Raw genomic sequence first — 25,508 nt, 5'->3', positions numbered from 1 at the left:
CAACCCCTCTACCACATCTAGGTTTGTCAGACCACATGTCCATGTTGCTGATCCCTGCATACACTCTCGTTAGGAGAAGAGCCCCCCCAGTCACAAAAACTGTGAAAACCTGGCCAGAAGGTGCATCACATCAGCTGCAGGACTGTTTTGAAAACACGGACTGGAGCATGTTCGAACATCAGGACCTTGAAGAGCACACAACATCAGTGCTCTCATATATTAACTTCTGTGTCAACAGTGTCACTGTGGACAAACGTCTCCAGGTGTATTCCAACCAGAAACCCTGGATGACTAAAGAGGTCCAGGTCCTGCTGAAGCAACGTGATGCCACTTTTAGATACGGTGATGGTATGCATTACAGTGCAGCCAGATCTGAGTTGAAAAGAGGCATCAGAGAAGCCAAGGCAGCGTACAAGAGAAGGATCGAAGACCACTTCAGCAACAACAACTCACGACAGGTATGGCAGTGAGTTCAGCACTTAACCAACTACAAACCTTGCAATACCATGTTGACTGAGGGTAACGCGGCGCTTGCGGAGCAGCTGAACCACTTCTTTGCACGCTTTGAGGTGAAGGGACCAGAGGCAGCAGCAGCAAAAACATCGCACATCAGCAGCAGCCCAAGCCTCATAGTGCAGAATATGAGGTGAGGCGCACACTGAGGGCAGTGATCCCCAGGAAGGCCGCCGGACCAGATGGGGTAACCGCAAGGGTCCTTAAAGAGTGTGCAGACCAGCTGGCTGGGGTCTTCACTAAGCTCTTCAACACTTCACTGTCCCAGTCCTGCATCCCGCCGTGCCTAAAGTCAGCCACAATTGTCCCACTGCCAAAGCGTACTAACATTAGCAGCCTCAACGACTACTGACCAGTTGCTCTAACACCTGTTATAATGAAGTGCTTCGAGAAACTGGTCCGACGTCACATCATGTCCTGCTTGCCACCCAACCTCGACCCGCTCCAGTTTGCATACAGAGCTAACAGATCAACTGAAGATGCCATTGCTACAACGCTCCACACCACCATCTCTCACCTGGAAGTGCAGGGCCGTTATGCCAGGCTGCTCTTTGTTGACTTTAGCTCTGCTTTCAATACGATACTCCCGGACAGACTAATAGTTAAACTGCTGGAAATTGGACTTCCTTCTACCACCTGCCGCTGGATCAGAGACTTCCTCTCAGACCGTGTACAGAGAGTTAGAGTGGGGCCTCATCTTTCCTCAGCCCTCAGCCTTAACACCGGCTCTCCACAAGGCTGTGTACTGAGTCCCCTACTGTACACTCTGTACACACATGACTGTGTTAGTTCCCACCCAGACAGTCATCAAGTTTGCAGATGATACCACCGTGGTGGGGCTCATCTCTGGGGGAGATGAAACGGCGTACAGAGCTGAAGTTAAGAGGCTGACAGATTGGTGTGTAGATAACAACCTGGGCCTCAATACCACCAAGACAAAAGAACTGGTAGTTGATTTCAGAAGGAGGAAGTCTGAGCTGCAGCCTGTCAGCATCAATGGGGAGTGCGTGGAAAGGGTCTCCAGTTTCAAGTTTCTGGGTGTGCACATAGACACAGACCTCCAATGGAGCTCTAACACCTCTGCGGTTTTAAAGAAGGCCCAACAGCGTCTCCACTTTCTGAGAATCCTCAGAAATATGGACCTGAAGAAGGAGCTGCTGACCGTCTTCTACCGCTGCTCCATTGAAAGTGTGCTGACATATTGCATCGGTGTGTGGTTCTCCAGCTGCACCACAGCACAGAGAAAGGCACTCCAGAGGGTCATCAATATGGCCCAAAAAAATCATTGGACATCCTCTTCCCTCCCTGAAGGACCTGTACAGCACTCGCTGTCTCAAGAGGGCACGCAGCATCCTACGGACGGTACACACCCAGGACACGGGGTGTTTAAGCTGCTGCCATTTGGCAGGAGGTTCAGGCTGCTGAGGTCCCGAACAAATAGACTCAAGGACAGCTTTTACAACAGGGCAATAGCCCTGATCAATGCAAATAGCTGACCTGACTGGCTACCTACCTGGACTTTTTTTTTGGGGGGGGGTTAACAACGGTAAAAATAGTAGTAATAATAATATTTATATTTATAACAAGGTGCAATAATAATTAATGTGCAATAATAACAGTGTGCAATACAAATACACTTATTCTTCTTTTTTATTACTAAGTTATTATACTGTGTTGTGTTGTGTTGTTTGTGTTGCGTTGTGATGTGTCGTATCGTGTCGTGTTGTGTTACAAGTAGTGCCGACGTAGGACAGTTTTCCAATTTCATTGTACTATTGTACTATGTATGACTGTGCAATGACAATAAAGAGTTATCTTATCTTATCTTATCTTATCTTATCTTATCTTATCTTATCTTATCTTATCTTATACTTTACAGAATCTTTAAGGTTCACTTATTTTATTTACCCAGACTGTATGAAAGAGGTGTGGCACACACAGTTTTGAAGAAAGATGTGTACATATTTAAGTTGTCACACTGTCATAATAATCACACATCGCTGAACTAATAAAATGGACAGAAAGCAGTGTCAGTTAAATATGATTAGCGCCACTCTTCATATTTAATTCACACTGCTTTTAATTCGCTCCAAACCAAAGATCTCTCCCTCCCCCGGCCAAACTGTCCCTGTAGGTCCCCCACAAAGATATGCGTGCGTAGTACACGCATGCACGCGCGCTCACCTCCTCCGTCCTCTCCTCCTCGCTCTCAGAGTTGTTCAGACTTGAGGGAGGAATGGCGGCCCCTCGGAGTTTCTTCATCTCTCTCTGCGGTTTATACCTGCTTTTATATTTCCCATGTGGATCTACGACATCGGGCACCAGAAGAGCGAATCAGGATCGATGCGGGTTTAAGGTAAAGCACAGAATTAAACTTTGTCCCTGGCGTTCAGCGACTTTTCGTTAAAGCTGTCGCTGCGACGTCTCAAGTGTCCAAAAAGTTCCGTTTTCGGAGACGGTCGTGTTTTTATGTCACTTCTGCAGTATATGCAGTCAGGTTCTTGATGAATAAGCCGCCAGTTTAACACATTCACGTGTGATGTTAGAGTTACGCTCACTTTTTATTTAATTTGCTGTGTTTTTAATCTCAGGGTGCGTTACCTTTACCTGTCTGTCTGCGGGGTTCTAGCTGCAGGTCTTTTGCGTAAGGCTGCGAACCAAACTCCGTTGGAACAAGAATTAATTTATATTTTTCTCCTTTTATTGGAAATTTGCAGCCCCTCATAAGCAACTTCAGACAAATGTCTGAATGAGTCTGATATCATGTTTAATTCGGCATATAATAAAATAAAAATGATTTTAGTTGCTTGACACTATTATCCTTTACCTAATCTCCAGTCTGGTTGGTAGCGTAATTCAAAGAGATAGCAAGGGGGGTGTTTAAAAGTTTATAAACAAAAAAAAACCTTATTGATGATATTTATGTGTCGTGTTTGACGAGTTGAACGCGTATTTTTCTGCTTTTAACCAAAACGCTTTAAACATATTGTCGATATAAGTTTTGTCGCTTTGTGGCAAGTCTTAATATCCTTAATTATTATTTATCAGTGTTTGGTGTTCCCTTGTCCTGTTCGCCATTTATGTAATGCTACAAAGTGCACATCACTTGGTTAAAACTCTAACCCCAACAGCCAAAGTCGAGGCGATATTTGCAGGCCCTGTAAATTATCGTAGGTCGTAAAGCTGATTTCCTGCCTTTTGTGTAATCTTTTAAAAGCAATTGATGTGGAAAACAGGAATATGTGAGCTGACCCACCGCCTCCAAACGCTTGTCCTGCTTTTGTACTTCACGGCAGCCTTGCTTTTGGCCATGAATGAACCAGTGTTTGGTCTGTGCCAGTTCAGAATAAGTCTCTAGATTCCGTAAAGGCCAGTGTGCATGAATTTCACTGCAATGTGAAAAGAACAAGTCTCAGAGATTTTTCATTTGTGGGAATTTCTATAGTTTCTATCCTCAGGCTTGTTTTCTCCTCCTCTCTGTAATGAATTTAAGCATCATAAATGTTAGTATATTTCAAAGGTCCCAAGGACCTCATGTTTGTGTTGGGTTTTCTTTATTACTGAAAAAGGTAGATTATGTGGCCATTAGACTTAAGCTCCTGCAGTTGATAATTCAACATTGAACGTTTGTTGTTTTTGGCCAAGTAAAATTGTATCATGTGCTTAGGCTGCACAATTAAATAATTAAACAACTAAATATAGAAAAATTGATAAAGGCAGGGAAGAGTTGTCAATAGTTATTTCTTTCAAATATTGATTTTTATTTTCTTTCTCTGAATCACACCAACAGGTCAGGGAGCACAGACTAAGCTAAGATTAACTGATGAGTTTCAATCATTGCCAGTTAATCTGTAAACCCATCTCAATTATTCATTCATTTATTTTAAATTTGGCTCATTAAAGTTGCCAAGAGTGCCAAATGTGACGTCTTCAGGTTTTTTAGTGTTGACTATTATTTACACTGATCATATACTCTAGTTACTGTCATATATGACAAAAAAAGATAAGCAACCTCTCACAATGGAGAAATTGAAGTTAGTATATACTTGTCAGTTTATCTTCCATAAAATAATAACTCTATTATGAAGTGTTAAGAAACTGTTTTTTGTTTCCATGTTTTTTTTAAGTGAAATAAAAGTTTCTCTGGTTGCATGTGTGTCCACTCTGCAGGTTTTAATTTTCCTATGTTGATAGATGAGTCCTACATGCCTTTGATACGCTCACTCTCCTTGTGTGTGTGTGTGTGTTATCCTGGTTTCCTCTTCGGCTTTGAAGTGTTTTCTACAGGAAGCTTCACACTGTTTACTCTGCTGAAACATTCCTTCCTGCAATATCCCCCCCCCCCCACTCACCCCCCCCTCTCCCCAGACACACACACACACACCTACACACACACACACACACACACACACACACACACACACACACACACACACAGTCTGCCACCTCCCCCTCTCTTGTTCTGCTTCCTCTCCTTTCACACACACTTCAAAGGCTGCTGGATGGGGGTGTGAGGGCCTGCTATTCTACAGGTGTGAGGTTATTAGAGCTGCCTGTGTGTGTGTGTGTGTGTGTGTGTGTTTGACTGTGTGCTAGTTTTACGTGTCAGCATCATGCAGGAAAAGGCTCCTGATTCAGGATAGATATTAAGTGTCATTTTAATAACCTCTTGGTTTCAAACACTCCATCTTCTTCCCACAGTCCAGTGACATGGATGATGTAAGGATGCGCTTGTCCAACATTTTCCACTTCCAGTAGAATATTGATACCTTTGTGTTGTGCTAAGTTATTAAGCTATATGAGGAAGAGACTGGGAATCATTCCTTTGTTAAGGACGTGGCCGCTTTGACTGTCATGTGTCCAGGTACAGGCTGTGAATGCCAGACCTCATCTAGTGTCACTGAGCTGTATATCTACCCTGTGTTCAAGCTGTTGGTGCCTTGTAGAGTATTTCCATCAGACTAATATTCTGGCTTACTTAATGGTACAGAGCATGCAATAAGTCTGAGATTCAGTTTTTGTGAGTAAAATCTTAGTATTTCATTAATCTCTTAATCAACAGGTATCTTTGTGTCTGTTAATGGGTGCAGCTAGCTAACCCAACTTGCTAGTGCTAGCCGATGCATTAGGACTGAGGCTTTTTGATCCAATCTGGTAACTTCTGAAAGCAGAAAAGCACCAGAAAAACCCAAACTTTGAGGCGTCAAAACACAGTCTTAAGCCAGTGGGTGATGTCACTATAGCTACCTAAATCTTTTATACCCAGTCTCTGGTCCTGAAACATTTGCAGATGTTACTCTCTTTCTTTTTTTTGTTAGGGTTATCAGACTCAGAATAAGAGTCAGCATACTTTATTAATCCCTAAGGAAATTATGTGGGTTACAGTTGCACCATTATAAATACCAGTAACAGAAACAAACTATTTAACAATACAATATGTTAGAGATTTAAGAAATTTAGGAAATATGAACAATATATATACAAATCGCTCAATAATAAATATCACGGATTGACAGAGGTGATGATAAATAACTCGATATATAATATAAATCACTCGATACAGATATCCTGGAAAATACTCAATACCATTTTCAGTGGTATCAGTTGCTGCTTAAATAGTTGGAGTTTTTTGTTTTGTTTTTTTAAGCAGGATGCTGTTGTCCTTTTTTGCTGGTAGACTTTACAGACATTAAACATTACAGATGGGCACGACTTTAAGGCTCCTTATCATTTTATTATTAGCTGCTTGCTGCTAACTTAACAGATGGCTAATGTGGCTGTCAGACTAACGGTTGCATTTACGATGTGTCTTTAATACTTTACGGACCTCCCGAAATTGCTCATGACATTTGTTCTGTGGCGTCAAGATCAACTGCTTCAGCTGCTAGTGAGGGGAGGGGCTGTGTGCCTGCCTGTCTGTAGCAATTGTGTGTGATGTTGTGCATTAATACTCGTGCAAATAAGTATCTCATCTGTTTATTAGTACCGATTAATATCAGATTTTTTTGATAAACCTACTCAACATTCCTGCTTTGAAGAGCTACATGTTGGTCAAACTCAATTAAACCTTTGTAATCCAGATGTTGGCTGCAGATCTAATGATCTAATGATGCTATGAAGTTTATTTAATTTAATTAGCTAATGTAGCCTGTAAGCTCCAAGCCTCTACATTTATTTTAACGGTCTTCAAATTGCTTGCTCAGATTTCTTCAGCTCCCTCTGGAGCCTTGCAAGACCATTGCAGTTTTTTCAAAGATGGTGTAGTATTCATCAAAACAATTAAACAAGCTTTTATGTGTGAAAACAATTGTGTTTGTCTACATGGAAAAATAGTAGTTTTTTTTAATTAAAATTGCAAATGTGTTAAAAGGAGGTTTGATATTAATCCTGAAACTCATGGAGGAAACCCCCTTTTTCCCCTACATCATCCAGAAACCCGGTTACTGCAGAGAAAGCTAGAATGATAGATGATTTAAGTCAACGTAAAATCTCTTTTTGTAGTGAAACACATCTGCTGAAGCCATCACATCTGTCTCAGCGGAGGAAGGAACTCATTCGGCTTCCTCCTCTCTGGATTCTTCATCCTCCCGTCTCTCTCACCCTGCCATCATTTTTCAAATAAGGTTTCCCCTGTGAAACCATGTCACATACCTAGGGCGTCGGTGTGGTTTTGGCATCAGGGAGCCTCAGAGGACATCATGGCTGGGTAGGCGCTGGATGGGAAACGTGTGTTTTCTGATTTCTGGTGGCTGAAACAGGCAGAAGGTGAAGCGTGAGTGCTGGAGCTCCACCTCTATCATAAAACAGCTCAGGGAAATATTTTTCATCGCTGTCCTCTGAGGCTTTCTGAGGAAAAACTGAGTTTTACAACTTGAACTTTACTTACGTATGCGCTGGAAATGTCCTAAACAGCCCTGAGCAGAAGTACGAGGTAATAAAAGGAAAGCGAGGATGCTTTAAAAACTTATCCAACGAACAGTTTTGATTTATTGAGTTAATATTTTGTTCTTAAACCTTTGGAAAATTTGCCACAGTTCTTCTGTGGATTCAGGCTGCCTCAGTGTGATTCCATCTCTTCATGTCTTCATGAGTGAATGATGTTAAGCTCTGAGTACATCATTCTCTTCCCATTCTGCTCCGGTCTGCATGCCAAAGTCTCCCTGGTACCTCCAGTTGATCTATGTTGCGTTTTTCAGAATGTGACAGCACTTAGGTAAAGAAAAAAGTGCATGTGTGGATGGTGAGTGCTCCAGTACAGAAGAAAAGTGCTATATAACAACTAGTCCATTTAGGATTCTAAGTATCTGCTATTCTTCTGGGTGAAGATGTTTTTTGTTTTAATAACCATTTCAACACATGTACTGCAAATCTTAATTTTTCTAGACACCTTAACAGAAATATAAATGGTCTTCGGTGGATCTTCCAACTTCCATCGTCTAAAGTCTGTCGTGGTTTGACTAATCCTGTGAGAATGGAGCAGGTAATTGGTCAAATCACTGCAAGCTAATGGAGTCTCTACTTGGGAAGTAGTGTACTTTGAGAAGTGAGAACGTGTCGGGCGTGCACTTTCTCCTGCTGTGTGGCTACACGTGTGAAAGGGAAACATCAGACAATGTCCCGACCTGATTCCTCTGACATTGTCAGGAGCTCATGTGTAAAAATGGGCCACAGCTCTTCCTTCAGAGTCAGTTTTGTTGCAAAGAGATGGCCCCCCGTCGGTGTTGGTGGTGGAGAATTTAATTGTGTATTTTTATGTCCTTCAAACAAAGAAGAACTTTGTAGTGAAAGGAAGATGTTGGATGTTAAAATCCTAAATGAAATTAAAATGGAGTTTTCTCAGGTAACAAATGAGCGTCGCATGACCTCGTTCTATAGATTTGGACCGTCACTCACTACACATGTATAGTGTTGTCTAGGTCGTGTATTTTCAAAGGAAGTCAGGATTTGGCCTGCTCAGAGTCTCTTAAAGGACAAACCGTCACAGCGGGAGTGAAGGAGCTCTTCCTGGGTGAGGAGGAGGAGTCCTGATGAAGAGGGGTGGGAGGGGTTGGGAGACATTGAGGAGCAGTCATGCAGGAGGAGGAAGCCGTAGGTTTTGTTCTTGCGGTGGGAAATCTCTGGTTGGCTGCTCCCGAGCTCACACTCACACAGAGTTTGTATTGTTGGACCTCACTTTTGTTTCCAGCTTTTTCTTTCTGGATTTGGTGCTGAACTGAGATCATACATGATTTCATGTTCCTGTTCAGCAGTTTGTCATGTGACAACAGATGCGTGCGTTCCTGCTCTCCGTGTTTAGCCATTAATAAAACATTTTGACTGGACTGCGCTCACTGATTGGCAGTTCCAGAGTCGTTGATGATGCACGGTTTAGGTAATTTCTAAAGATGATTCACCAAAGTCAGCCTGTTTATGAAATACTTTGTGTCTCCAATTTTCATCTAGCATGTCTGACCATCTTTATCAACAAGTACATGCTCCTTACTTTCGATGCGTCCTCTCCTCTATGTTCTTTCTCCGGATGGATGCACACTTCCTCACTTAATCTATGATCCCACAGGGTTTCCTATCAAACTGCGAGCCTGTTAACTTGAAAAAGGAGCAGGTCTGCTGTTAGTAAATTTTACTAAAAGCAAAACTATAATAGAATGAGAAAATAAGCTAAAAGGTGTGAATTAATGTGGCAACAACCCCATCTTTAGGACACGGGAACTGTATTTGTAATTAAGTGTTCGATTGGGTAAGCATTGGGGAGCAACTTGGGGTTAACTGTCTTGTCCAAGGATAGCTTGACATGCAGACAAGAGAAGCTGGGGATCGAACCACCAACCGTCTGATTAGTAGATGAGTAGCTCTACCCCTGAGCTATAGCCGTCTTTCCTCAGTCTTAGGCTTTTACTGTCTTGTATATTTAATAAGTAGCAGAATATTTTGCTGCCTTTTCATCTTTACTGGTTAACTTATACACTAAATGCGTGAAATGATTCAATTCAGTGCCATGTGGAGGCAACAATCTAGCTGCACTTTTAAGGTGGAACACTTTCATCCATCCTACTCACGCTGACTGAACAGAATCTATGAACAGATCTCAACATAACAGTTTTAACCGTGTTTTTACTGGCTGCCTTGTATTAAATATGCTTTAGTGGGGATTGAAATGTAACTGTGCTATGCAAGAATCAGTTTGAGTTATTTAAAAAAAACACTCATAGTGTGTTGGATTGGTGTGTTTTATGCATTGCATGTTGAATATCTGTTCCGTGTCTCAACAGTATCTGGTTCTTTCATCAGTATCACTCTCCCATGATTTATGAGGATGAAGTTAAACTATTTCTCAGTCCATGCTGAAACTCCCAAAGCCCTAAAAATAAATCCTTTAACTTTTCATCTGATAGAAGAATAAAATCAAACATGACTCCATTACATGAGAAAGATTTGATCTCTACAGCACGATGCTCTGCTCTGCTCTGCTCTGCTTTGTCACTTCTTGCCACACAGTTCATGTGTCCTGACATGATTTTAAAAACAAAGTTCACCAGGTGATCATAATAATTATAAAGTGCATAATTTTCTCTTGTGTAAAATACCAGTTTACAGGGAAGGATAGAAGGAAAGTACATTATCAGTGTTGATTAAAGGTCTCCGTCCGCCTCAAAAACAGCCTTTTTCCCCTGTGATGATGATCACGATGATGATGCAGCGATTCGTCAGAACTGACAGTCTGCATCTGCTCAAAAACGGTATTTGACACACAGTGAACAAGATCCTACAAGACCAGCACAGACTGAATCCAACTCCGACTCAGGCGCTTTGTTATCAGCGGCCTTGTTGTGCCATATGGAAGTGTTTGGAGGTGTGTGTTTGTCTGTAAAAGGCAGGAAGACATTAAGAGGGCTGAGTTTTTAGCCTCGAGGCTTTTGCATGAACAAGGACCTCATCAGCTTCACACGGTCTCGCTGTTCTTTGTGTGCAATGAAATCCTCAGTGAAGTTTCAATGAAGATAAAAAGGTTCAGGTGGCTTTTTTGAAGTAGTTGCCATAAAGGAGCATTTTTTTTGGTGGGGTAGTCTCTGGAAGTTTGCAGAATTGCTAAAAAGTGGTTTGTATGGTGTCTTATGTCATCTGTGTGTAGAAAACAAGTTCTCTAGAAGCAAATACTCAGAGACGGACTCAGGAGGGGAGATGAGTAAAAATACATTAATTATAGCTTAATAATATTGACATGATTAAAATGATGGGAGTAATCAAACTCAACTTTTCACTTAAAGAAAAGCAATCGCATGTCTCCGACCACATGTTTTTATCATAGCAGTCCAAATCATTCCTTGGGATCTATCTAAACAAATATTTATTGATTAGACTGAATGAACTGATATAACAGCTGGACCTCTCTGAATGTTGATTGATTGTGCCTAGCAGTTTTGAAAGAAATAAAACAGGAGAACCAGCTCTAACTTTATCCCTCAGGTCCTTTCAGTTGGGCATGAATGTAGGATGGCTGGTTTAAGATACAGCCTACTGGACCATCACACAAGCAGCTGTGATTACTGTGGCATATTAACATCCAGGCCTGGCAGTGGGCTGGTAGTCTCCGGGTGCTGCTCAGAGCTTTGGAGATCCACATCTGCATGTTGTAGTTACCTGAGGGCAGTGTCAAAGACATGTAAAGGCTTTTCACATTTCCTGTAAGCTACTCCTGTTTATGTTTGTGGTTTTGCTGCTCCCTTAGCATTGACTTAGAAGTTATAATAGACAAAGAACTTTATTTTCTTTTATTTTCAGTGAAGTGAAACCAAGTGTTGAAGATAAATACAGCTTTAATGTGCTGAAGAGCTTAGTCTCATGTTTTATTTGTATTTATTTATTTTTAATTACCACGAGCCTGGAAAAACTATTCGGTGATCAATCTCGGCCTCCTCAGCTTTTTATTAGCACTGTCCATGTGTAGCATATCTAATGTGTATATTAGCCTAACCATTAGTTAGCCCATCATTACATGTGAAGTTCAAAGTTACAGTTGTGCTGTATGATTTTTAGAAATACTTCACTTAGTACATGGTAAATCAGCTTTTTATGGAGACTTCCTGCCTGCAATTCAGCTGAAAGCTTTACATCTTCTTTTTTCATTGATGGAAGGATGTTAAACTTTATTGTAGCACCTGGAAGAACAGCAACACTGAAAGACTTTGGACTGTTTTTAACTCTGTGGTGATTGCTTTTGCCCAGTGTTTGTTTGCTTTTTGGAATTCAAGGACCATTTTAATACGGAAATACCCGATGACGGCAGAGTTAGCAAGCAGATAAAGATAAGATAACATAAATGACTCTATGAAGACTGGTTGCTAACCAGGTTTTAACCCCCCTTTTGTTGAGCATGTTACACCCTAGTAAAGCATATGGACAAAACTGGAGGGAAGTCTGAACATTTGGACCTGAGCTGCCTGAACTGCAGCTTGATGGACATTTATGAATTCTGGAAGAAGTGGAAAAAATGTTGTCTTAACCCAAGTAGCTGCACATGAGCTTAAATGGAACTGCGTTTTGAAATCTGTGATTTAAATCTGAAAATATCTGAGAAACAAGTGAGCAGAATCATAAGTGATGGTGCCTGACAGACGCTCTGCTCTGCAGGCACTCCAGCTCATCGTGCAGCTCTAATCTTCCTCTAATCTTCCTCCCCTGAACGGAACTTTTGTTTATGCTTCAGCCCAGGAGGAGTATGTTGATTAGAGGTCAGCTGGGAGTTTGTCCCCACATCTGGAACTGGTCTGGCTGGCCCAAACAAAACGAAGCAGAGGAGAAGTCTGCTAAGTGAACCTTAAAAGCTGTAATTGAAGAAGTTCCTGTTTAATCAGATCCCTCCTTCTCTTCTTTCCTCCTTCCTTCCTTCCCTTTTTCCTTCCCTGCAGGCTCGGTCATTACTTCTCCCATCATCCTTTACTCCCCCATTCCTCTCTTGTGTCCTTAGATCCTTTCCTCCCTTGTGTGCGCTGATTAATTACTGTTTCAACTAACTGAGCCTGCAATTAGCTGTCTGATTACCACAGGAACTGATTTTGTGTGTGTGTGTGTGTGTGTGTGTGTGTGTGTGTGTGTGTGTGTGTGTGTGTGTGTGTGTGTGAGAGAGAGAGAGATGTTTGGGGATTCCCAAGGGAAATTCAGTGTTTCTCAAAAGTTTTTATGTTGTTTAAAGAGTTTTGTTCTTCTTGTCTGAAAAAGTGAATTTTTTTTTTTGGACTGGTTTGTTTATGTGTCTGCAGACAGGATGTCAAACAGCTGCTCATCCGGTCATTTATTGTGAGTGATAATGAACTACTTGTATTTTCAGTTGTTTACTGATGTGGATTCATGTCTGCTCGGGCCTCAGGGGGTGTGCGTATTTTTGTGTGTGTGGATATTTGCAGGGGAGAAGCATAATGATTATTACTAGTGAGAAACACCTGGCAACAGGAAAAAAGAAAGCTTTTTGTGTGTGTGTCTGCTGTAAAGTATTAAAGTTTGACTCACAGCGGTGGGCGGTTTAACTGGTGGTGAAGAGGGGTAGAAATAGTTTGTTAATTCTGAATTATCTAAATATGCAAGTTAGTAAAAAGTCCAGGTGTTTTTACACAGCTGGTTAACTTTAGGATAGCTTAGAGTTGCCATTAGTTGGAGTGTGAAATGAACAAGACACCTTTTACTAAACGCTGAGATTTAGCCCCTTAGAGTCAGGGCTGGGTGGGTAAAGCACTTAATGAATGTATGGTTAAATCTACCTTGTAGTTTCAAGTAAGTTGAGTCTTCAGTAAGACTAGAAAAGTGCTACACAAATACCAGTGAATTTCCAATTCTTGTTTTATAAATTAGGTGCACCCCTTTCCTTTCCTGTGTGCCTTTGTCTCTTGCTGTTTTGTTCACCTTGACCCAAAATGGCTAAAAAAAAAAAAAGAGCCTTTAGTCGACAGGATCTCAGTAAATGTCACAACATTTTTTCTGTAGGTGAACCAGTCGATGCTTTTTCCCTTCAGATCAACAGAGGTCTGCTAGCTGTTCAGCTTTGAATGGTACACAGTCGAGGTGTTGGTTGGATGGCTGCTTTGGCCCTTCGTTGCTCTTCCTGTAGCTAAGCTTGTCGCATGGGCCTCACTTTTCTCTTAGTGCCACTGTAGATTTTCTGCCCTTGCACGATGGCCAATATAGTCAGTCTGGGCCTGACCCCCAATTGGATGGCTTTTACTTATTTGTTAATTAATGAAGACACAATGTTTATACCATGTTAAATGATCAACCTTAAATTTGCTTACCAAAATAACATTTGCTTTGGATTGGAAACAAATAAATTCATAATGGGCTGTCAGACAGTGAAGATCAGAGCCAAGTCAAGTGTTTCTGTCCTGTAAGATGCTGGAGTGTTTAAAGAGGTACAGGAAATGTTGTAATGCAAAACACATAACAGAGTAGGAGCGGATCAAAAGTACTGTCTTAATTATAATTTATGTATTAAGACATCACTATTAAATAGACTATTACTTAGAAAAAAATATAAAAAATTAGAATGACTAAAGTCTGATATCTTGAATAGTCAAGTTAAGTAAACATTGGTGACTTTAAGAAGCGCCAGCAGCGGCGTCACGGCACATTTATTTTTCCGCATTTTAGAATATTACATTTGTTTATTTGATTAAAAAAAGTATTTTTTCCCTTTTCTTAGACAACGTGTGATTCTCATGAGTTATTTTATTTAATCATAATAAAACCACTGATGCTTGTCAGTCTTTCCACTGCAGCACAGCAAAATAATAACTGTTGACAAGTGAATTCAGCAAACTTCAGTTTTCCAAATTGTAAACAAACACCGTGCACCGTGCATTGTAAACATGCACCATGCATTGTAAACAAACACCGTGCACCGTGCATTGTAAACATGCACCGTGCATTGTAAACAAACACCGTAAACAGTGCTTACTGCTACGGTGTGACACGGGAAACTGAACCTGTCAATCACAGAGGCTGTGGTGACACTGCTGTTAAAACTTGACAAACTTGTAACTTCTAACTGATTCGTACCAGAGTGAACGATCTAATTTGAGGAATTTAAATGTGTGTTCGCAATGAGTACTTGACCTGTGACGTAAAGTTATTTACTTGTTATTATGTTTTATCTCGTACATTTTTAGCAAAAATGTAGTTCCATGCAAAACCAGGTTTTTGTGGGTCAGTGCAAGAAACCAGGAAGTCTTTTTTTTTTTCTTCCCCTGTGCTGTTGGTGGAAAAAACGTCCCCCTTGATTTTTAATTAGCCTTTTAGTTCATGCTGCCAGCGGGACACGTGGACACACCACAGCATATAAACTTCTAAAGGTCAAAGTTCACACAGCAGAGGCCAACTTAAAGCACAGCGTATGATTAATGCAAACATGATTAGATGAAACGTTGTGTGTGTCTGTGCGGACAATTTTATTTATTTTTTTAATCATTGTTGTGTTGCCTTTAGGTGTTTTGCGATCTGGACAATGAGGGACTTCACAAGTATGTCATTAAAAGTGTGTGTGTGTCTTTTTGTATGGATGGGTTGTATTTGTGAGGTACAGTGGCTGCTAATAAACAGCACACCATCAGTAACACTCGCACACACTCAGCTGGGTGTCTCTTTGATTGGTTTCAGGTGTGTGAGACCAGTCTGACACCTCTGTAATAAGCCTGAGGGGTGTGTGTGTGTGTGTGTGTGTGTGTGTGTGTGTGTGTGACTGAACATAAAAAAGTAGAAAGTTCTCATCTTTGTGTGGGAACATGGAGAATGGGCTTCTGGGTAATTGTAGCTCACAAGGGAGCTGATGTCTCGTCTTATCTTGCTGCTCATCATGTGTTACTTTATCTGCTGTTCTTTGTATTAAATAGACCTCATGGGTGAGGTTGCAAGGGTAGCCCAGTCCCGTCTATTAAAGGGAGATTTGGTGACCTTTCTCAGGCGCCAGCTTTTATCTTACAAAAATGTAATTATTGCTAAGATTTCCACTGCTAACACCTTCTTAAGACCAAGTCATGGCTTTTACGTCTGCATGGCTAGAAAGCAAGTAGACTTAATGTCTGTTCACTGTTATTGTCATTTTGTTAAAAAGGAGTGACACAGCCATGCTTTGACATGCTAGGTGACTGGTTTGCATAATCTTCTGCTAAAAGTTTAAGCTTTTTCACGCCTGTCATCAGGACTGGTTACTTTCATATGTCTCATATATCTCTGTTTTCTCCCTCAGGTGCCTTCAGGTGCAGATGGAGGCCGCAGGCTGGCCGTTACCTTCAGAGCCGACAGTGAGTTTCTCTTAAACATCGTAAATCTGCACAAAGTGGCTGACTAAATGTAGCAAAAATTGTAGAACACATGGTACATTTCCTCTGGTTTGCACATTGCATTGTCTGCATCAGGTGTACTCTCTTAAATCTTTACCCATTAAAAGCATACTAGGAGTAAGTAAGCATCGAAGCTCTGCTGGTGTCCATCATATTTCAGGCCTGCTTACAGAACAAAAAAATTGGGTGTTCATTGGAAGTTTGCAAGAAGATGACCTGTAAACTATTCTAATGGTCATGAAACCACCTTTATTGATACATACTTAGGTGTCAAAACTTGTCACTATGGGTACAAGAGAGGTCATCAGATGTTGTCTGAAAGGGGGGGGGGGAGGGGGTTGAGGTAGACTCCATGTGTTGCTGTTCAATTATAATCCTTGTTTATCTTACATTGGGTCATAGCAAGTCCATGTATAAAAGAAGCTGTTTCATCTCTTCACCCCTCAAAGTCAGCTTCTTTCTGATTGGCTTCCCCTTGTAAACATGAGCTTTGAACTTAATGAGCTGAGCTGTGAGCCTGAGATGGCAAAAAACAGTCCAAAGTGTTAAGAGCAGTTGAAAACTAAGCTTTCAATTCGCAGACATCATTACTGGACTCTCTGGTCATGTTTAACATCAGCCACTAGAATATATAACAAAAAATAATCTAATCTAGTTCTGATTATGTTTGCTCTAAATAACTTGAATTTCAAGGTATTTATTAGTTAATCCAAATAAAATCACATTATAATATCAAATTTGAAGTGTTACAGACTAGAAGAGAGCTTTCATGCAGGCATTTTATGGAGATCGTTTTGTATTTGACACTTAAAGTCCTCCACAGGTGTGACTCGTTCCTCTGAGGGTAAACCTAAAATCTTTCACAAAGATCAATTTGATCATAAAATAGTTTATTTTCTGTCATATTTGATATGAAAATCTGCAAGCCCTCCTTACCCTCGCCTACATCATCTTCTCTGTCCTCCTCCTCCACCTTTTCCACCATCACCCTGCGCCTCCTCTTCTTCTTTTGTTCTTTTCTCTGTAAAAGTCAAGTTCCTGAACCGTGGCCGATCCCTGCCTCCCCTCTTTGTCTGTGACCATGAGCGAGGAAACGCTTTCAGATCCCTCCGAAAGTGTGTGTGTGTTGTCTGCAGTGTTATTGCAGCTAACAACTACATGCGGTTTAACTATTTTATGGAGTTTGCTCGTGTTGATTGAGGAGTTTGAAAAAAAAATTGTTATATTTGTGCGATGGGGAAAAATATTGTCACAAATACAGATTAAATTTAAATAAGAAAACCTGTATTTGGATTTAGGGACTTGATACATGGATGGAGTGGACAACAACTTCAACCTTGGTGGAGATTATTCCGTGTTTCATCTAATAAATGTAAAAAGTCCTCCTTCCTCCTTCTGTAAGGTCCAAGATGTTTTGTATATTTTCAAAGTTAGTTTAAAATTGTGTATGAGGGAAAAGTGCAGCAGCAGATTTAATTTATTAACTGTTTGTGCCGTAACTGCAGTTCCTGTGTTCAGTGATTCTGAGTTGATTCACAGGTTCAGTTTTTAAAAAATTAGAGTGAGTCTGATTTCTTAAAGATTTCCTCCCCTGTGTTTGGACACAGTCAGGTCACCTCTTTCCTTATGCTCTTTCCTTATTTCCTCACTTATGCTACGTTAACATTATGTAGGTTTGTATTTGCTGACATTTATCTGCAGATTAAACCAAATCACCCCGTATTACCCAAAATGTCAAACTGCATTATTAACAGGATGTGATTCTTTTGTCTGAGGGTCGTCTTGTGAGTTTCTTCCATTTCTCTGATTTTCATTTAATCTAGTTTTAACACATATTATGTAAGCAATGACGTGTGGGTCAGAGGTCAGAAGATCATGTGAATTCTGAAGATCAGATGAAATGAAAACACGCTTGGAGCTAAAGTGAAGCGCTCAAGTGTTTTAGCATGACAATCAGAGTGTGTGTGTGTGTGTGTCACACCTCAGTAGTTTGAGGATCAAGGAGAGCCAGAGGCTTCCTCTCTCACACTCTCTCTGCTGGAAGTGATGTCATGGGGATTATAAAGCAGGGTGACCTTTGACCTCCAGTAGGTTCCCTAGAAAGGATTGTAGGGTCAGCGATACTTTGAGGATAGATTATTTATTTATGTATTTATTTATGTATTTGGTCATGCGTTTATCATCTTTGCTGCAAACACACCATCCTGCTGTGGAAAATTCTCACCAGTGATCAAAATGTTTTTTTAAATCCACACATTCAAACAAATGCACATTTAAAAACTGTGATGGCCAGGATTTTTAAAAACTCCTGGATATTTACTCAAATTAAAACTGTACATTTGTAAGCTCTGTCCAGTGTCGTGTTTGGGATATTTTCTGTAGCTCTAAGTTACAGACGCACCATAAACTGCTCACGTCCCAGCCGTCATTAATTGTGAAAACATTTTTGCCACAATATTAGACCTCCTCTTTCAGATGATTTCAAACCTGACATCACACTTTCTTGTGTAACCGAGGCTGAAATATGAAGCTAGCAAGCTTCATATAGAAGTGAACAGGTGCCTTATACGTGTACAAATCCATGTCTCCTCTGGTCATGATAAGAAAGACGTGTGACTGCATCGAAGTCCATCCTTCAGCTCCTTCGATAACCTTAGGAAACACTTTCCTGATGAGAGGAAAGATTTAAGGTCTTTGTTGTTGGTTTCAGCACTTACTTAATACACCAGTTTCAGGGGGCCAAAACTGGAGCCTAGTTTTAAAAAGCAAAGCTAGTCAAAACATTTATTTGAGTTTTATTCTCCATGGATGATCTCAACACAGCTATGTCCACGGATTTTGCTCCAGCTGGGATAGGTTCCAGCCCTCCCTAGCTGACAAAAGTGTTCAGAAAATTAACTGAATGGTAACTAATTGTTGGCTTTGGTCTTCGTTTGCTGACAGTATGTCCAGGATTTGAGCATCCAGTTGGAGTGCCTCAAACTGTGTCACATGCTCCAGAGGATTTAACCAAAACGAAAGATTATGCATTTTAGAAATCTGACAGCGCCTCACTGTCATTGAATAATTCTATTTTTTTTACTCAGACTGAAATCTGCTTCAGAAGAACGTCAGCTGAAGCTGATACTTTAAAAACAGTAGGTTCAAGTTGTCATAATTCTACTTTGAAGGATGAAGCGTTGAAAGAACATGAGGATGCACAAATAAATGGAGCAACTGTGATGGTCTCCTTCAGCCTCCTCTTCTTTCTGTGCTTTGTGTGAGCGCCTCCTCCTATGCTTCTTAAATTGGAAAGCGAACAGGAAGAAAAAAGGGGACAGCTAAAGAAAACGTTTGCAGTGAACTTTAGCCCTCTTTTCGTTCTTTTGTCTTTACACTGCTTTGTTTTATAAATGCTGAAACCAAAGATTAGGGAAGGAGGAAGAAGAGTAAAAAGAACTGCAGCCTTCCTCTCCTCCATACATCCTACGGAAGATGGAGGAAGAGGAGCAACCAGCTGTGACCTTCTCCTTTAGCCCTGAACATGACCCTGCTTTGAGGAGGATGAAGAGGCGAGAGGAAGAGGAGCAGTGACTCGTGTCTAACGTTCTCTCATCCGTCTCCATCTTTTATAAGCTCTTCTCTCCCAGCTTCTTCCTCACTTCTGTCAATAGATGGTTAGCAGGAGGAAAGGGGAGCAGTCAGTCGTGTCTGAGTTCACGCCTCTTTTCTTTCTACATCCTAAGTCCATCTTTTTTCCTCCGATCCCTCTCGGTTCATGGCTGGCTGCTCCTCCTCCTCCGCCCCTCCAACTTCGTGTCTCTCAAGATAAAAAAAGAGAAATGTTGGAGACGAGAGGAGGTGAATGACAAACAACCCAGAGCGACTGAATTAATGAAGGTGCGGTTAATAAAATATGGATGACAGATCGGACAGCTGTGGAATCTGCTAATAATGCATTTCTTAATTTAACTCAAAGTATCTCCTTAGAGGGTCTAAAGATAATGACACACAAAAGATGTCAATCGTATGACTTTTAAAAAAGTAGACTTGTTATGTTCAGTCATTCTGGACTCTCATTAAAGTTGCTTTAAACAACTCACAGTTCAAATTAAGCCTTCTTTAACTTAGTTCAAACAAGCTGTTTTAGCTCCGCCCTTTAAGTCTAACTTTCTCCTGATTGGCTGCAGAAACTTTAACCAGGAGGTTTATGGAGCTGTTGAAATGAAAAGATGGACCTAAGAATAGAAATAAATGTCTGAGTTTAAGCCTGACCATTAAGGAAAGGTCAGTAGAGCAGAGCATCTCCCACCAGAGCTCTGGACCATAAACTTTCTTATATTTTAAATTCAGAATTACATATCCTTCATTTTAGCATGATCTTGGTCTATTGTACCTTGATCAGTTTGTATAGTTTTGTGGTTTTATTTGTTTATTTTCCCATTTTTGAGACATACATTAGTACAGTAATTTTTAATTACTGTACTAATGTATGTCTCAAATTTCAAGTTATTCTCTCAATTTTGTGTTGTTTTCTCAGATGTTTTAGCTGCAAAGTAGAAATTTCAAGATACCTAATTTTAACTTATGAATGGTAACAAGCTGGAAACTATAATAAAAGAATCGACAGAGTTGTCCACAACCTTCCTGCAAGAATCTGGAATTGAGCCTGAATGGTCCTTAAATGGCTGTGAAGATGTTAACTGCAGTGTTTAATCTTTACTCTGTCCATCAGGCTCAGATTTCTGTTTCAAGAACCATTAAATCTTATGTTAAAGTGCGGTTGTTAATCTCTTCATATCTCTCTGTTTCTCTCTGCAGACTGCTCATTAAACTACCCACTGGGGAAGCACATGATCCGTGAGGTCACCAACGTCTCCTTCAGTCATCTAGCCTGCGACGATCAGGCCGCCGTGGTTGTCCACTGGTCTGCGAGCCCACTAGGTCTGTTTACCTGTCAGCCTGCCTTTTTGCACGATCATCCGGAGAGACAGTTTTAGAGAGAGAACAGGGAAAGTTGAGGGAAGAGCAAGAAAGTTCAAAGTGCTCAAATCGTAAGATTACCCAGCTCTGTGCGTGTGTGTCCCTTTGATCGGGGCCGGAAAGAGAGGGAAAGAGGATCGCATCTCACACAACAATGCCGCGATTTGACCGTGAAGGAATGTGTGTGCGCACAGTGTAAGGTGAACCTCTGCTGCCTCTCCCTCTCTGTGACAAAACGGCCTGTTGTTTTCTCACACAGAGAGGGAGAGGCAGAAATCTCCCTGAAATTCTCCCTGTCATACTCACATGTTGCCAGATTTCCTCTTTGAGATCTGGACAGCTTAAGGTTTCTGCTGTAAGACAGCCAAGACTTTACCGACAAACCCAGAATTTATCTGAAACAAGGCTGAAGGCTGTGGCACACCAGATGAGTAAAATTAGGGAGTTGGACAGGAAGACTTTTTTCTTTTTTTGGTCACCCGAAATAAGCTCTGTGACTAATTGTTGTTAACTGCAGTGAGAGCTTGTTTTGCATTGCCAGCATTAAGTTGGACTCATTCTAGGTAGAAGTTGGTTCACGGATCCCATTCAGAACTTTCATGGACAGAATTCTTAAAGGGGTGGAGGTTGTCGGATTCAGAGGTCTCAGGATCTTGTGTGAGTCTGTCAGCTTCCTTGAGCCATGACCTCCACCGTGTGCTGAGTCACAAGTCTGAGGCCATGGTTCCTAGCCAGCAAAGAGTGGATTGCCCACTCTGGTTTGGGAACAAGCTGCTTCCCCCAGGTAGGAGTAGTAGGAGTCTTGCGGTCTTGGTCACGAGTGATTGGTGTGGTGTCTGCAGTGATGCTGTACAGGTTTGTTGTGGTGAAGAGAGAACTAAGCATGAAAGAAAGCAAAGCTGTCAATTGGCCAATCTACGTTCCCACCCTCAGCTGTGGTCACGAGCTGTAGGAAGGGTGGCTGGACTCAGCCTTAGAGACCCTTGGGGTGAGCAGCTCGGTCACTGGGGGCAGGCCATGGCCTGGAGGAGGGTCTGGGTATCTCTGCTTAAGCTGCTGCCCAAACGACACAGGATAAGTGGCAAATAACAGATGAATGGATAGCTGGTTAGATATTTCCACTGTGTTTTTCCCAGAGAAGGCAAAGCTTCTACATGTTACGTACCAGGGATAAATAAGACTAGTTGTTGGAGACATTTAGCATCATCACATTGAACTGAGCCTAGTCTTAGCCTTTTACTTCTTGCAGCTGCATTTAATCTTCAAAAATAATGTCAGGGAACATGAGAGAGAGATGCAGTAGAGCATCTACTGCTGATCACTCAAAGCAACTCAACTACAAGCTACTTTTACTCGTACTTTCACTCTTTTTTTCTATAGATTTTATTCCCTTGCTCACATGCGGAGCCCATATAGAATCACAGATTAACTTTAACTTGTATTTGGGGGGTGGGAGGAAACCGGAGTACCTGTAGGAAATCCTCACAGAAAGGCCCCGGGTGACGCAAGAAACTCTTTCCTGTGAGGCAACATAACCATTCCTGCCACAATTCAGACTACTCGATCGACTTACAAAAAATACCGTCCACCACAAACAATAAACTCTTTACATGTGTCCAATCTTATAAAAGAGGTGAAAAGGGGTCGTTTTAGATTTGTATTTGTGATAAACAGATACCCGTGGTTCTTGTTTGATTGCTATTGAGTTTGAATAAAGATTGTCCAAATTTATACTGAAGAGAAGGAGAGAAAGAAAAACAGATCAAATGTGACCTCAGGCTGCTTCTGCTGTTAAAATGCAAAACATCGACGACTCACAAAGAGGGAGCGAGAGAGGTGTTCAGAAATATGCCTCAGGACAGAAAAACCTGCTCTGCTGCATCTCTCTCTCATGTTCCCTGTCTTTCTCTTGGAGAGCTAATATGAAAAACATGTCCGGTCGATGTATAGGTATAATTAAAAGACAGGTGTGCTTTCAAAGAGGAGTGACGGGGGTTTAAGGAGTGGAGGATTGTAGGAGAAGCGAAGAGGACTGAAAATATGGAGGGTGGAGACGAGAGGAGATGCATGCAAATGAAGGAACAGAGTGGAGGGGGGAGAAAAATGAGAACTGGGGGATAGGCGGAGATATAAGGAGGCACAGGAAAGAAGGAAACAAGGGTAGGTTTGAGGCCTTGTTATCACTGTGTGAATTAGCTCTACACACTATTTGGTTTTTAATTGTAGCTATCTGCTGTGACTGGTTGCTGTTTAGCTGGGATGATTCCCAGCTACACTGACTGGTTACTATCTGTAATGTAAAATAAGCTGTAGAAAAGTACCAGGTATCAAAACCAGTTAGACCTTTCATGGTCTGAAAAGAAGAGTTGAGGAAAGGGCACAAAAAGATTAGCTGAAGGAAGCATCCTGAAAGAGTTGGCAAGACTCTAAGAAGAAAATTAGGCCATTAGCTGCTATGTGCCCATTTATATTCACTGATTAAGGTATCATCGTCTTTGCCCTACTGCTTATTAGTGCTACTTTCCTTTCTCTACATCAAATATAATTTTTCATAACTAAATGCAAGATTTTATAGCACTGTTTAGAGTTAATGTTGACACTGCAAATCGCAAGATATTTAGTGGTCTTTAATCTCCCAACTCCTTAGTACAAAGTGAGAATACCACAAGTAATAGTCCACTGAGTTCACAGTAAGCAACAGTTGACCCGTGGCCTCAATTCAGGCAACACTTGCACCAAAAACAACATGGAGTGTTTCTGGTAGTGAGAATACGTCTGCAGATGACTCAAAAGTGGCACAACACATCAGATTCCCACCTTTTCAGTCTTTTGCCTTTTTCTGCCAGTAAGTTTGTCGAGTAGCTGTGACAAGCACGCACTGACAAGGTATTACATTAAACCTATTTCTCCTGTGTTTATATCAAGGTATTTTCATGCAACTCTACCATGACCACCTAAAAATCCCACCTCAAATCAAAGGGGTACTAATATAGTAGAAAATTTACTTAACTGTGCAATAGAAATGAGTGCAGCAGAGAAAAGGGGAAAGATGGATGAAGAGGAGGGAACAAGGAAAGGCAGAAAGGAGAGTAAGAAGAAGGTAGGAATGAAACTAGATCTGGTTAGGAGTGTAGTGTAGAGAGTGAATAAAGATATGGATGTGTTGGTAAAAGGCAAGGAGAAAAGACTGGTGAGGACAGAGGAAGAGAAAAGATGGATGCAGACGTGGTGAGACTGAACTTGGTGTTGCGTCTCTGCAGGGATTGAACACATTAAAGGCTTCAGAGTTTACCTGGAGGACAAGAATCCAGAAGGGAAACAGTGTCAACACCTCATCCTCAAAGACCCACGACAGCTCAACTTCTCCTACAAGAACACGGTAGGGCCATTTCCACAAAAACACTTTGAACTGCTGGCTTTTCACATTTCCTGCAGTAGCACATCGCTCAAAGGATAAGATGCTTCTTCCAAATATAAGCATGTTAGAGGCGGCTATCGAGGGTGCTGGAACTGGGGGACAAGGAGCCCTGAAGAAAATGTTGTTTTGAGGGATAAGCATGTTAATCCCTGCACACTTTTTGTAAAATGAAGCAGACATGCATAAACAGGCAGAACACTCCTAATTCTTTCTATTTTTCAAAATAGGGATTTGTAATTGACACCATTCTGGGTTTGCTTGGGAGTGGACAGAGAGCCTGGGTCTCCATAAGGCATACCTCTGGATCTTCATCTGCAGTTTCTTGGGTTGTTAATGCATATTAGGCTTAACATCAGCACTTTGAGTCATTGTGCAGACCTCTCAGAATATAGTTTTGTGTATTTGTTTTACTTTATTCTTTTGTTTTTTGTTGCTTTTTGGCCCTCGATCGATATGAAATTACTTCAGCTCCCTTGGTGGTTTCAGTCAATCCTTTCCGCTGCAGGCTGGCTGTGTAATAATCTCCTCCTAAGCTGACGGTAATGTACTGTAAGAGATCAGGAACACTATCTGCAGTCTTCATTCTTCCAAAATATCGTCATTATAGGACACTGACAATAAACTCGCACATGACTGCCTGGATAAAGATAAACACTTGAATACTTGAAACATCTGTGGCCCTGAAGCCTTGAAATAATTACCACACAGTGTAAGCTGGCTCACTGAGTCACTCTTCTGTTGAGATGTTGTATTTAATAAGTCCACATATACATGCTCATTAGAGTCTGCTTTTATCTTTTTTACTGCTTTAAATCAATGCATGCCTGCAGTCCACAGATAAAAAAAATGTTGGCACAATGACCTCAATTAATGTGCACTGTTCCCGATGAATGGATGAAGCAAACATGTTTGTGCTTTATTAACTCGGATATTTACCATTGTTGCTAAACTGTATTATTTCGATTTACTTCATTTCCTCTGAAGACTGTCGCTCATCATTTCCTTCTAATTTCACTGTTGAACGTTTGTGTTTGTTAATGTTTTCCTGTACAGAAGCTGAGCAGTCAGCCGTTCAGCGGTTTGAACTTTGACACCGACTACATGGTTCGTGTGGTTCCCTTTCCATCTCAGATGAACGAGAGTTTCTTCCCTCCGTCTTTCCTCAAAACTAACTGTGAGTCCTACATGCCTCACAAATGTATGGGACTGAGCTTTTAGCCGATCAGCTGATTCATTGATTGTTTAGAAAAGCCTTTTCAGGCGCCTCTTACATCATCTTACTGTTCCAAATC

At 41.2% G+C, this 25,508-nt stretch overlaps 1 protein-coding gene across 1 annotated transcript in view; it reads left to right on the top strand.

Annotated features, from left to right (window-relative positions):
• Positions 1-2,735: 2,735 nt before the first annotated feature.
• Positions 2,736-25,508, top strand: part of il17rd (interleukin 17 receptor D) — a 34,040-nt gene continuing 11,267 nt past the window's right edge. The window contains exons 1-5 of the mRNA XM_084928967.1: positions 2,736-2,869; positions 15,743-15,797; positions 20,637-20,759; positions 24,059-24,177; positions 25,270-25,390. Of these exons, the coding sequence (XP_084785093.1) occupies positions 2,750-2,869; positions 15,743-15,797; positions 20,637-20,759; positions 24,059-24,177; positions 25,270-25,390 (538 nt within the window). The 5' untranslated portion in view covers positions 2,736-2,749. The remainder of the gene's footprint in view (positions 2,870-15,742; positions 15,798-20,636; positions 20,760-24,058; positions 24,178-25,269; positions 25,391-25,508) is intronic.

The sequence above is a fragment of the Perissodus microlepis genome, chromosome 5 (assembly GCF_051167445.1).
Source record: "Perissodus microlepis isolate ML-2025 ecotype Zambia chromosome 5, ASM5116744v1, whole genome shotgun sequence".
Taxonomy (NCBI): Eukaryota; Metazoa; Chordata; class Actinopteri; order Cichliformes; family Cichlidae; genus Perissodus; species Perissodus microlepis.
This window is presented reverse-complemented; position numbering and strand designations above follow the sequence as displayed.